At 42.0% G+C, this 14313-nt stretch overlaps 2 protein-coding genes across 3 annotated transcripts; both read left to right on the forward strand.

The window, feature by feature from the left end:
* The first annotated feature begins 1181 nt into the window (after positions 1–1181).
* Positions 1182–3403, forward strand: abt1 (activator of basal transcription 1). Its single transcript, XM_034591385.1, has 4 exons — positions 1182–1542; positions 1726–1901; positions 2742–2927; positions 3003–3403. Exons 1-4 carry the CDS (start codon positions 1182–1184, stop codon positions 3183–3185), a joined length of 906 nt encoding a protein of 301 aa, XP_034447276.1. The 3' UTR covers positions 3186–3403.
* Positions 3404–3780: 377 nt separating this feature from the next.
* cdk16 (cyclin-dependent kinase 16) lies at positions 3781–13878 on the forward strand. Of its 2 annotated transcripts, XM_034591640.1 has the most exons (17): positions 3781–3927; positions 4881–5075; positions 5680–5841; positions 6165–6283; positions 6704–6832; positions 7009–7065; positions 7193–7307; positions 7467–7561; positions 7701–7763; positions 8532–8655; positions 8915–9035; positions 9996–10093; positions 10298–10403; positions 10942–10984; positions 11096–11186; positions 11268–11348; positions 12095–13878. In XM_034591640.1, exons 2-17 carry the CDS (start codon positions 4952–4954, stop codon positions 12130–12132), a joined length of 1566 nt encoding a protein of 521 aa, XP_034447531.1. In that variant the 5' UTR covers positions 3781–3927; positions 4881–4951; the 3' UTR covers positions 12133–13878. The 2 variants fall into 2 exon arrangements, with proteins under 2 accessions (XP_034447531.1, XP_034447530.1); XM_034591639.1 differs by lacking the exon at positions 3781–3927 and having other exon boundaries at positions 4862–5075.
* Positions 13879–14313: the final 435 nt, after the last annotated feature.

Here is a 14313-nt window from a genome sequence, read left to right on the forward strand (position 1 = left end):
CCAGCTTGAGGAACACATGTTGGGTGCGAGGGAGATTTTTATATACATATTTATATACACACATACATACATCTATTTCTACACATCTTAAAATAACCAATTCATATTTGTTTGCTGGACAATGTACTGGAAAGGAAAACGTCCAGGCTTTCAATTCGGGTCTCAAAGTCTTATTTTGAAGAAACAACCGGAATTGTGTATCAGCTGATTTTCCTAGTGAAGCTATGTGACGTCATGTCCACGCGACGGAGCCGTCGCTCGGTGTTTTTCACGTGCAGCAGCGAAGGAAAGGTGAGTTTTTAGTTTTTATTCTTTTATTTAATAAGAAACAAACTGAAGACGAGTTTTAATGTGATGGAGGAGGAGCCGGAAGTGATGATCAGTGATGATTAATAGTGATTATTAGTAGTGATGAGCAGAACAGTTATTAGTGGTGGTACATTTACTTCTCTACTGTACTTAAGTAGTTATTTCATGTCTGTACTTTACTTCAGTATATTTACAGTCACTCAGCCATAATGATGAAGTAGACTGCTGCATTAGGAAATATGATGCACAAGTACTTTTACTTTAAATACTTTAAGTACTATTAAAAGCTAGTACTTATATTTACTCAAGATAAAGTGGTACTTTTTAAGTATTTAAGTAAAATGTTTACTAACTTACTTCCAACACCAGTGATTATTGAGTCTATACATGGGTTTGCTGTTGCTTCACAATATTAAATGTGTACACTGCTGTAAAAGATGAGGCAGCATCTACCTTAGATGAATCTATAGAAGCAAGGAAAACATTTTTTTTTATTAGATCTATAAAAAAATTGCTTTATTCACTTTATTCCCTCCAACACGAGTCTCCTGGGCCTGAGACTCGACCTGTGGACAAGGTTGTTGTGATATCGATTGTTTATGAGATGAATTGAAATGTTCTTGTTAATCTGGAACCAGCATTCGATGGTTTTTATTTTTATTAGTAACAAACAGACATAAGCACAAAGAACAATAAACCATACAAACCACAGCACAGCAATCTGTCATCAGTTCATTTTACTGTTTCTACAGATGGAGAAAAGAGAGGAGGAGGAGGAGGAGGAGGAGAGGAAGACTACAGCTCAGAGAGAGGAGGAGGAGGAGAGGAAGACTACAGCTCAGAGAGAGGAGGAGGAGGAGGAAGAGGGGAAGATGACTACAGCTCAAGAGGAGGGGGAAGAGGGGGAGGAGGAAGAGGGGAAGATGACTACAGCTCAGGAGGAGGAGGAGGAGGAAGAGGAAGAGGGGGAGGAGGAGGAAGAGGGCAAGATGACTACAGCTCAGGAGGAGGAGGAGGAAGAGGAGGAGGAGGAAGAGGGGGAAGGAGCAGCTGCAGACAGACCTGTTGAAGATCCTGCTGTGATGAAGAAGAAGAAGATGAAACTCAAAGATTCTAAGTTTCTTCCAGGAATCGTTTACATAGGTCACATTCCTCCGAAGCTCCGCCCCAAACACCTGAGGAACATGTTGTCCGTGCACGGAGAGATCGGACGAGTGTTCCTGCAACCTGAAGGTAATGTACAAGTACACACACAAGTATACACACAAGTACAAGTTCACACACAGGTACACTCAAAAGTACAAGTACATGCACAAGTATACAAACCAGTACACACAAGGACTCACACAAGTACAAATGCACACATAACCACAGTGATGGTATTAATCGCTGATCAGTGACGTATTGATCCATCAGATCTTCAGGTAAGAAGGAGGAAGAAGAAGTCTGGCTTGAGAAGGTGTGACTTCACTGAGGGATGGGTGGAGTTCAGGGATAAACGAATGGCGAAGACCGTGGCGGCGTCTCTCCACAACACGCAGATGGGAAACAGGAAACGCCATCGCTTCTCTGCTGACCTCTGGTGCATCAAGGTAACGTCTCTGACATCATCTGCTGTGTCTAAATTCAGCGGCCGCATCCTTCGTAGGACCAGGTCTACGCAGGTCACATCAGCTGCTTCCTCCAACGTAGACCGAACCGACATGAGAGGGTCTGGTCTTCCTATTGCGTCACCAGCTTGTCCCGCCCTCACAGCTGTCGCCTAGCAACAAAGCTACAGACAATTACTATTTTTTAAACATGTGAACCGTTAAACCGTGAGCTGTTCGGTTGAGTACTGACATTTAAAAATAAATTCTTCTGACGTTTTCGCCTCAGTTTTTCCCGCCTTTACCTCTTTGAAAAAACAGTTTGTCACTGAAGCGCAATGAATTACATTAAATTACAAGTCATTTAGCTGACGCTTTAATCCAAAGCGACTTACAATTAGCATCCGTTCAGCCACAGCCGCCCATGAATCATGGGATATGTTTGGCTGGGAAGGATCCACCCGGTGGAGCCTTCGAATTGGTACAGTCTACTTGCGCAGCTGTGACGTAATTGTAAATATGGCTTCTGAAGGAGGAGGCCCCTGAATTGAGACAAAGAATCACTCTGACATCACCCTGACATCCTGTGACATCACTCTGACATCATGTGACATCGCTCTGACATCATGTGACATCATGTGACCACTACCTGTCTGTCTGTTGACCTGTCTCTCTACCTGTCTGTCTGTTGACCTGTCTCTCTACCTGTCTGTTGACCTGTCTCTCTACCTGTCTGTCTGTTGACCTGTCTCTCCACCTGTCTGTTGACCTGTCTCTCCACCTGTCTGTTGACCTGTCTCTCTACCTGTCTGTCTGTTGACCTGTCTCTCCACCTGTCTGTAGTACCTGCACAGGTTCCAGTGGACTCACCTGAGCGAGCAGCTGGCCTATCAGAGGACAGTTCAGCAGCAGAGACTCAGGACTGAAGTTTCTCAGGCGAAGAAAGAAACAAACTTTTACCTGAACAATGTGGAGATAAGCTCTCACCTGGACAAAGACAGGAAGAAGAGACGAAGAGACGGAGGACAGGTAAACTCTAAACCATGTGGTCACTGGTCAGGTCATCATCTCACCTGTAATTTAAAATGTATTTGTTGTCATCAGGACGAGGACAAGACGTGGGACTTCACTCAGCGACAGACGGAGGAGGAGATCCAGATGAAGAAGAAGAAAAAGAAAGACTCCATTTCCCAGAAGCACCTTGACAAGGCGCGCGTCATTCAGCAGAAGAGCCAATCAAACGTCTCCCTGTTGACCAAGATTTTCAACTCTAACCAATCACAGTGAGAGATGGCTGATTGGCTGTTGGACAGGATGATTTCCATAGAGACAGTTAACAAACTGATGAACTTCACCAGCCAATCAGAGGTCAGACTGAGTTGAGGGGTGGCGCCATTGGAGCAGCCTGCTGAGCTGATTGGTTGATTCTTATCTAACAGATGCTAACGAGCTCATTAGAGCCAATGACCTGTTTTTATTTTATCAATAAAAATTAAAAAACTCTCTGTACCACCTGTCTGTCTCATAGGGGTGTGATGACATCACACTGAAAGCTCCAGTCAGGACTTTACTTTAATAAACTGATCTGATGTGATATTAAAAATCAAAGTGTCAATTTATTAATATCAAATCAGTATGAAGAGAAACATGTAAACATTTAGATTTCAGTGAATTTCTTTTTATTTAGATCAAAGTTAACGTTAAAAACCTCACATTTACAGTTTTTAAGTTATTTTATTAAAACATCAGATAAACAATAACAGTTATTATGACGTCATTAAACGTTTGTTTGTTATTTGTTCTTCTTTGTTTACCTGCTTCGTGTGTTGTTTGTGTAAATAAATCATTTAAAGTAAATAAAGCAGCGGTGGGGGCACGTGCCGGGGACGCCGTGCAGTGACGTCAGTGTGGGTGGGCGTGTCCTTCAGGAGCAGCAACATGGCGGCAGATTACTGGGAGTCACAGAGACCCGGGACATATTCAGATTGAACCGAGCCACAGATAACCCGGGACACTCCGGGACAGACCGGTGAGTAACGGTTACTGTCGAGTCACCGGAACAACGCTTCACTACAAAGCTGCAGAGCCGTTAACGGAGCCACAGCTCCAGAGATTAACCTGTGCCTGCTATTTATATCACTCCCTGCAGCAAATAGACGGGTCCTGACTGCATACACTGATAGAGGTACTCGTAGAATGGAAATACTCTGATCATTGACATGACCACTGAGCATAGACAGTACCATAGAGACAACACTGAACATAGACAGTACCACAGAGACAACACTGAACATAGACAGTACCACAGAGACAACACTGAACATAGACAGTACCATAGAGACAACACTGAACATAGACAGTACCACAGAGACAACACTGAGCATAGACAGTACCATAGAGACAACACTGAACATAGACAGTACCATAGAGACAACACTGAACATAGACAGTACCACAGAGACAACACTGAACATAGACAGTACCATAGAGACAACACTGAACATAGACAGTACCATAGAGACAACACTGAACATAGACAGTACCACAGAGACAACACTGAACATAGACAGTACCACAGAGACAACACTGAACATAGACAGTACCACAGAGACAACACTGAACATAGACAGTACCATAGAGACAACACTGAACATAGACAGTACCACAGAGACAACACTGAACATAGACAGTACCATAGAGAACCAGAAGGAGAATATAAAAAACTGTCTGTTAGTTGTGATAGATCTGTTGTCACAGTGATAGATCTGTTGTCACGGTGATAGATCTGTTGTCACAGTGATAGATCTGTTGTCACGGTGATAGATCTGTTGTAATGGTGATAGATCTGTTGTCATGGTGACAGATCTGTTGTCCCGGTGACAGGTCTGTTGTCATGGTGATGGTGAGGCTCAGATCAGTTCTTTTAACAGCTTCAGATGCTGAGATTCTTCCAGAGTTCATTTCCTGTATTTACCTGTTTAGGTGTGGTCTCCAGGCTGGCTTCCCCGCCCCCCCTAGAGTCACGCCCCCCCCTGCCTCCCCGCCCCCCCCTCATGGAGAGGATGAGGAAGATCAAACGGCAGCTGTCACTCACTCTGAGGAGGGGAGGGGCCGCAGGAGGGGAAAGGACGTTGAGTGACACTATCAACCAGGAAGTGACATCACACAGTGACTCAGGTAACAGTGAAGTCAGATGTGTCTCGATTCAGCCGTTACATCCTCCGGAGGACTCGGTCTACGCAGGTGACGACGGCTACGTCCTCCAACGGCCGCTTGGACCGCGTCGAACCGAAAAGAGACTGTCTGGTCTTCATCTTGCATCACCAGCTTGTCCGCCGTTACAGCCGTTTACAAGCTTAAAAATATGTTTTTTTAACATGTGTTCCGTTAGCTGCTCGGTTGAGTACTTAAATTTAAAAATATACTTCTGACGTTTTCACCTCACTTTTTGCTGCTCTTTGAAAAACAGACGGCGAAGCCCACGATGCAGCCGCCGTCACGTTTAATCGATACTGTGATGAGAAGAGAAACAAGACGCCTCACTCCTTAGCGATTTGTCATCAAATAACTACAACTAAGTTAGAATACAAAGTATTTTCTGAAGAAAATTAAGAGTGAGCCGTCTCATATCCTTCTCATCTCTGCTGAGAGTTGCACTTCATGAGTGACAGCTGTTAGTTAGCGTTTAAAGAGTCGCCGGTCGGAGCACCTTTAATATATATCTTTATTTTCGAATCAATAATATTTTTTATAATATTGTTTTACTCTCTTCCCCGCCCAGAGGTGTGTCTTCGTTCTTCTTCTGCTGTTCTGAAGGTTCGGGGTTCTGCCTCTTCTTCTTCTTCAGTTCAGTCTCTGCTTCAGTCCTACAGCAGCTCGCTGAGGAAACCTCGAGGCCTCGGACGAAGCCTGAGCTCGTACCTGAACCACACCAACAGACTTGGTAAGAGTTAGTACTAACTAGCTATATAGCTAACCAACCAACCAACCAGCTACTTAACCACTCGACTAACAAACAAACTAATGAACTGTTGTTTCCAGTTTGAATTAATTCGATTAATTTAACTCAATGAAATGTGTGAATCTAAACATTCATGCTGAGCATCTCTATCACACATCACTGCTGTCAGAGGCAGTTTGGGGTTCAGGGTGTTGTCCCAGGACACTTCAGCACTGAATGGAGGAGCTGGGCATCAAACTACCGACCTTCTGGTTAGTGGACGACCAGCTCTACCCTCTGACACCAACCTGTGTGTGTTTATTCAGAGATCGTCCATGAGGATATGAAGATGAGTTCAGATGGAGAAAGTGATGCAGCTTCTTCAGACGATGTAAAGACAAGTCCAGTTCCAGTGAGACTGAGGAACAAGAAGATCTCTACTGAGGTAACACACACACACACACACACACACACACACACACACACACACACACACACACACACACACACACACACACACACACACACACACACACACACACCCGAACCCTACCTTAGTGAGGACACTCATTGGCATAATGTATTCCCTAGCCCCTAACCCTTACTCTAACCATCCAAACTAAATGCCTAACTCTAACCTAAACCTAATTCTAACCCTAAAACAAAGTCTTGACCCTCAAACAGTCCATTGAAAAAGTGAGGACCAGTCAAAATGTCCTCACTTCGTCAGGTCTATGCTAAACATGTTTCTCACAAATATATATAAGTACAAGAACACACACATTCATATATCTTTGTTCTACAAAGCGAGGTTGTGTTATCGGCTCCACTGAACGTTGTCTGAGAACACGTCTCTGTGTTTCAGGACATTAATAAACGTCTGTCTTTACCGGCTGACATTCGTCTTCCGGACGATTACCTGGAGAAGTTCAATGTGATTGGTCCAGCTCTGTTTGAGCAGCCAATCACCAGGCGACTCCGCCGAGTGTCTCTGGTACGCTTTTGTTCTTCTATTAAACCCCTTAACCAATGGCCTGTTTCTATTTGGTTTATATATTGTTTTCTCTGCATCATTAGAGATTCACCCTCTCTGTACCTGTCTGTCTCTCTCTGTGTCTGTCTCTCTCTGTACCTGTCTGTCTTTGTATCTGTCTCTCTGTGTGTCCACAGTCAGAGATTGGTTTTGGGAAACTGGAGACCTACATCAAACTGGACAAACTGGGAGAGGTGAGGACGTGATTTGTTTGTAAAACAACTGATTACGACTCATAGCATTCTCTATCTACCTGTCTGTCTCTCTGTGTGTCTCACCTGTCTGTCTCTAACCTGTCTCTCGCTATCTGTCTGTGTGTAGGGGACGTATGCTTCAGTGTATAAAGGTCGTAGTAAACTGACTGAAAACCTTGTGGCTCTGAAAGAAATCAGACTGGAACACGAAGAAGGAGCTCCGTGTACGGCCATCAGAGAAGGTACACGATCAATACTGCAGTATCAAGACTACTGTACTATCCATAATACATCAATAATACTACAGTGTCAATAATATTATCAATAACAATGCGTTATCAATACTACAGACAGAGACACAAATTCAGTGTGTGTATTAATGTGTGTGTTTTCTCCCCCAGTTTCTCTGTTGAAGGATTTGAAACACGCCAACATCGTCACGCTTCACGACATCATTCACACGCAGAAATCCCTCACACTGGTGTTTGAGTACCTGGTGAGAGAGAGACACACACACACACACACACACACACACACACACACACACACACACACACACACACACACACACACACACACACACACACACACACTGTATGTTAATGAGTCTGATGTGTATCTGTTGTGTGTTTCAGGACAAAGATTTGAAACAGTACCTGGACGACTGTGGAAACATGATCAATGCTCACAACTTCAAAGTGAGAGAACTTCATTTTTATTATAATATTTATTATTGATACTGATATGGATTATATTTTATATACATATATTTATAATGTTTATAATATATATATATATATATATATATATATATATAAAATATATACTGTACTTTTTTTCCCATTTACATATAGACAGAGTTGTGAGTTCAATAGAATCTGAACTAGTTAGTTTACATTCAGTTAGTTAGTTAGTTGTATTTGAGCTGCAGGTCTGAATCACCTGAACATAAAATACAAACACCGACAGGAAGTTGTTTATTAACAGTGTGTTAGCATTAGCATTAGCATTAGCATTAGCTTTATAGTTCGTCACTGAAGCGCAATGAATCATGGGATATGTTGGACTGGGAGGAATCCACCCGGTGGAGCAGTCTAGTCGCGCCACTGCGACGCAATCGGCCCCTAAATATGACACAGCTTATATCCATAAACACATATTAAGATCAACTGTTTGTAGAGGACAAAGTTTTGTGAATGAGAACTTTACCGTCATTCTTTGTCCTACTTTTACTGCCGGTTATATTCTATGGTAGTTTAGTTTAGTTTACTCAGGTTTAGTTTAAATTACTCAGGTTTAGTTAGTTTACTCAGGTTTAGTTTAGTTTACTCAGGTTTAGTTTAGTTTACTCAGGTTTAGTTTAGTTTACTCAGGTTTAGTTTAGTTTACTCATGGTTAGTTTAGTTTACTCAGAGTTGGTTTAGTTTACTCATGTTATGGTTAACTCACTTCACTTCTTTTCGCAGCTCTTCCTCTTTCAGTTACTTCGAGGTTTGTCGTACTGCCACAAAAGAAAAGTTCTTCATCGAGACCTGAAACCTCAGAATCTGCTCATCAATGAGCGAGGAGAACTCAAACTGGCCGACTTCGGTGAGTGACAAGCAACAGACACACAACAGACACAACATACTAACACTCACATACAACAGACACACTAACAACTAATATGAATCACACACGTGTAATGATCATAATGAAAACTATGATATAAATGATATAATGTTATAATAATATTTAATATATTGATAATGTGTTGATTATTATTGATGTGTGTGTGTCAGGTTTATGATCATGATAATATTGATATATGAATATGTTGATAACGTATTGATTGTTCTGTTCACTTCAGGTTTAGCTCGAGCGAAGTCGATTCCTACGAAGACGTATTCTAACGAGGTGGTGACTCTGTGGTACAGACCTCCAGACATTTTACTGGGCAGCACCGACTACTCTACTCACATCGACATGTGGTCAGTACTGCAACACTACATATACTTATACTTATACACACAGTGGAAACCAGGTTGATTACTATGAACGAATTACGTAACTTCTGTATGAACTTGAGGGAAAGGTAACATTCTCTCTCTCTAACCTCTAACCTCTCTCTCTCTCTCTCTCTCTCTAACCTCTCTCTCTCTCTCTCTAACCTGTCTCTCTCTCTCTCTCTCTCTCTCTCTAACCTCTCTCTCTCTCTCTCTAACCTGTCTCTCTCTAACCTGTCTCTCTCTCTCTCTCTCTCTCTCTCTCTCTCTCTCTCTCTAACCTGTCTCTCTCTCTCTCTCTAACCTGTCTCTCTCTCTCTCTCTAACCTGTCTCTCTCTCTCTCTCTCTCTAACCTCTCTCTCTCTAACCTGTCTCTCTCTCTCTCTCTCTCTCTCTCTCTCTCTCTCTAACCTCTCTCTCTCTCACCTCTCTCTCTCTCTCTCTCTCTCTCTCTCTCTCTCTCTCTCTCTCTCTCTCTCTAACCTCTCTTTCTCTCTCTCTCTCTCTAACCTCTCTCTCTCTAACCTGTCTCTCTCTCTCTCTCTCTCTCTCTCACACCTCTCTCTCTCTCTCTCTCTCTCTCTCTCTCTCTCTCTAACCTCTCTCTCTCTCTCTAACCTCTCTCTCTCTCTCTCTCTCTCTCTCTAACCTCTCTCTCTCTAACCTGTCTCTCTCTCTCTCTCTCTCTCTCTCTCTCTCTCTAACCTCTCTCTCTCTCTCCCTCTCTCTCTCTCTCTCTCTCTCTCTCTCTCTCTCTCTCTCTAACCTGTCTCTCTCTCTCTCTCTCTCTCTCTCTCTCTCTCTCTCTCTCTCTCTAACCTCTCTCTCTCTCACCTCTCTCTCTCTCTCTCTCTCTCTCTCTCTAACATCTCTCTCTCTAACCTCTCTCTCTCTCTCTCTCTCTCTCTAACCTGTCTCTCTCTCTCTCACCTGTCTGTCTGTAGGGGCGTAGGCTGTATCTTCTATGAGATGGCGACAGGTCGACCTTTGTTTCCTGGTTCCACGGTGGAGGAGGAGCTTCACTTCATCTTCAAACTACTCGGTAAGAACCAATCAGCATCTGGCTTTGTTTCCTGGTTCTGTTTACAAACTCATAAAGTGTGATGTCAATGTGACATCACCTCATCATCATAGGGTTGTGTCTTAAACATAGTCACCATGGTAACAGCAGGTACAGTTTCAAATGAGTGAGTGAACAGAGAACGTGTGTGTGTGTGTGTGTGTGTGTGTGTGTGTGTGTGTACAGGTACACCCACAGAGCAAATCTGGTCTGGGATCAGTTCTAATGACGAGTTTGTGACGTTCAAGTTTCCTCAATACAGAGCAGAGAGACTGAGTGACCACACCCCAAGGTACACAACTACACAACACAACTACACAACACAGCTACACAACACAGCTACACTGACGACCCTCTGACCCCAGTTACACTCGGCTTTAGCATCTTCCTCAGAGATCCGATCCCACTTTGCCAGGGACCTTCCTCACTGAGTGAAATGACCACGATTCTCTAAATGATAAAGAAAGAAGCTTCAATGTTGGTTTAGTGTAAGTGGAGTCTGATTTTCTCTGAACCCTGGTTCTCCTGGTTCTCCTGGTTCTCCTGGTTCTCCTTTCCTAACTCCTTACGTCTTCTCCCTCATATCTTTCCTTGACCTCGTGACTTTTTCCATCGGGGTCAAGGAATAGTGGTTAGGAAAGATCTGAACGCACAGGAAGCAACAACAAAAAACAAACAAAATAAAGACAAATGAAATTAGACTGAAATGCTTAAATAATAAAACTTTAAAATAGTCATTAAAGAAAACTAAAGTAATAATAATAATTATGAAAATTATATTCAGAAATAGGTGTCACTTCTCTTCGGTTTGTGTGTGTGTGTTTTTTCAGGCTCAGCAGTGAAGGAGTGGAGCTGTTGTCAAAATTCCTGCAGGTCAGTGAACGTGTCACAGATGGGATGTGACATCATCATAATAAATAATAACATTAAAGTTATATTGTCATTAATAACAATAACAATAACAACATATTTTTGAATTGTTAGTTTGAAGGGAAGAAGAGGATCTCTGCTGAAGACGCAATGAGTCATCAATACTTCAGTAACCTTGGAAACAGAGTGACGAAGCTTCCTGACAGTAAGTTTCATCACAACCTTTGACCCTGAGTTCTGTGATGTCACCACAGATGATGTCATCATGAGGTCACTGTCATTTCAGCAATGTCGATTTTCAGTTTGTCTGAGATTCACCTGGAAAAAGAGACAAAGAGAACGATGACAACACACCCACCGGACACAGGTAACACACACACACACACCGGACACAGGTAACACACACACACACACACCGGACACAGGTAACACACACACACCCACCGGACACAGGTAACACACACACACCCACCGGACACAGGTAACACACACACACACACACACAGGTAACACACACACACACACACACTGGACACAGGTAACACACACACACACACACACACACACCTGACACAGGTAACACACACACACACACACACCTGACACAGGTAACACACACACACACCTGACACAGGTAACACACACACACACACACACACACACACACACACACACACACACACACACACACACCTGACACAGGTAACACACACACACACACACACACCTGACACAGGTAACACACACACACACCTGACACAGGTAACACACACACACACACACACACACACACACACACACACACACACACACACACACACACACACACACACACACACACACACACACACACACACACACACACACACCTGACACAGGTAACTCCCAATCAATATCCTCATCAGGTTCGTTGAGCAGCTCCTCTGGAGCTTTTGAGCTCATCACAAAGTTTCCATGACAACAGGTTCACATCTTCTGAGGCTGAAGTTCATGTGACCGGACTGAAAGCTCCAGAACTTCTGCTCACTGACCTTCAGCTGAGATAAAGTTTCAATTACATACAAAGACAATTCTTAAACGTGTTGGAGTAAAATAAAGTTTCTTTCTATCCAGCAAACAGTCCGACCAGGAGGCGGAGTCTTCTCCTCTGACATCATCATGGGCAGAGTCAATGGTTATGACATCATCGGGGGCTCGGTTTTCTCAAAGGACAAACAAAGGGAAACTGGCCGAACAGGAAGTCTTTTTTTGCTGCAGGAAACAGGAAGTGAAACAAAAGAACAAAACAAACAAACAGTTGTTTATCTAGAGAAGAAGAAGAAACTGTCAATCACAACTTTCATCTGACCAATCAGAACAGAGCTTCAGTTCTGATGATGTAATAACTGAAAGATGATGGAGTGAATTCTGTCTTCCATCGTCACTGATTTAAAACAACCGTTATGATGACATCATCATCCCGTTAATGATGACATCACAAACAACAGATGTTTGTGACTCTTCAGCTGCTTGGTTTTGTTTTCAAGTGACAGAAACACATCACAACACGACAGATCAACACTGATCAACACAGATTAAATTAGGACTTGTATTGAAACATTATTTTTGTAGATCTGTTTCTCATCAGTTTCACTGACACCTGGCGTCCAGGTGTCAGTGGGTGGAGCCTATTCACTGTCCATCACTTTCAGGTCATTTAGCTTTTTCTGTCTGAATTTTGTTTTCTTGAAAAGTTTTTATTTTTCAGTTAGAAGCTTAAATTAAATTGTTTTTAAAGTTACTGTTGTGAACTTTTCAAAATGTGAATGAATATTAGCAATATAAAATAATTGATGAGACAGAAATGATCAGTGTTATTAATGACGTGTTTTTAATCTACTGTAAAACTGTCACATGTTTGTTTATATGTGAGAATTTAGAAATAATCTTTATATTGTTTCAGTGGATCCACTTGATTCAACAGAACAAAAAAAAAATAATAATAACCTGTACAAATCTGAAATACTGAGTAATTCGTGTTTAGTTTAAATCAACAATCGGGAACAAGTTACGATCGTTGTGTTGAATATGAAAACGGCATCAATGATCTTATCTCTAACATTTAAACGTTTCTATTTGTTATTATGAAAATATTTAAATTCACTGAGATTCAGAGAAAAACTGTGAATCTGGATTTTTCAGATTTTTTTCTCTGAATCAGATTCTGTTTTTGTGATTGACACGTGTTTAAGGAAGTAATGTCACAGGGGGCGGAGTCACCATGAAGCATCACATGTTTTTGTTGTTAGTTAATGAAAGACTGTTGAATGTAACTGGTCAGTATTTAAAACTCAACAAGAGTTAACGTTAATAATGTGATTTACTTTTAAATCTGCTGACACACAGTTTAACTCTAACCTGAGAAAACTCGTAAACACTAAATCCTGTTTCATTTCAGTCAGATTGAAGAAATCCTCTGAGTGAATTATCACAAAGTTTATATTTTAAGAATAATCAGAAAAAAGATTAATGTCCGGACGTGTTCAATGTTTTACATGTTTAGAAGAAATCAAACGTGTTGGTTTGGCATCCACTTTGATCCAGATGCTGTTTTTTTGTAAATTTACTGATGAGCTTTGTTTAGGTATTAAAATACCAAAGTTATCTGCAATATACTGCAATGCATGATGGGATTCTTCCAGATAACTGCTATGCTGTTTTTTTCTTTGAACTTTCTTCCGTCTGACAAAAAGCACTGAAACGTATCTGATGCTATAACTGATCTGATACTTGAAATATTCATGTATGGAAATGAAAATTAAATCCTTTGACTGTGTACAACTGTTTACGACATGTATTCTGGATATATTTACACTATTCAGTTTGAATATAAATTAAAATTCTTTATTTATTCTCAATGTTTGCTCTAAACGTTTTGATTAAATCACATTCAAACTGTCGCCGGTTCCACAGTAATGATCCATTTCACCATAATGTGTCGTCGTACAGACACATGAGCAGATTCCACATCTCAACTCAATCACGTTTTATTTGTATATTTTCACTAATCCCAATTAGTCTCATTGGGTTTAACGAGGTGGGACGTCCTCCGTTGTTTACCCTCAGCAGGAGGGAGGAGACACGTAGACGCCTCACAGAGAGGATTCTTCTCTGGGATCCTGTGAATTCTGTTTTATATTAATCACATGATTTCATGAACCACTTCAAAGAGTCTGAGCTTCAGTCAATGACGAGTCCGGTGAGAGTAAGACTGAAACCAGGAGGTGGTGGAGGGTTCGTTGTCAGGGGGAGTGGCCCCCAGAGGGAGTGGCCCCAGAGGGAGTGGCCCCAGG

This window comes from Hippoglossus hippoglossus, chromosome 7 (assembly GCF_009819705.1).
Source record: "Hippoglossus hippoglossus isolate fHipHip1 chromosome 7, fHipHip1.pri, whole genome shotgun sequence".
NCBI classification, from domain to species: Eukaryota; Metazoa; Chordata; class Actinopteri; order Pleuronectiformes; family Pleuronectidae; genus Hippoglossus; species Hippoglossus hippoglossus.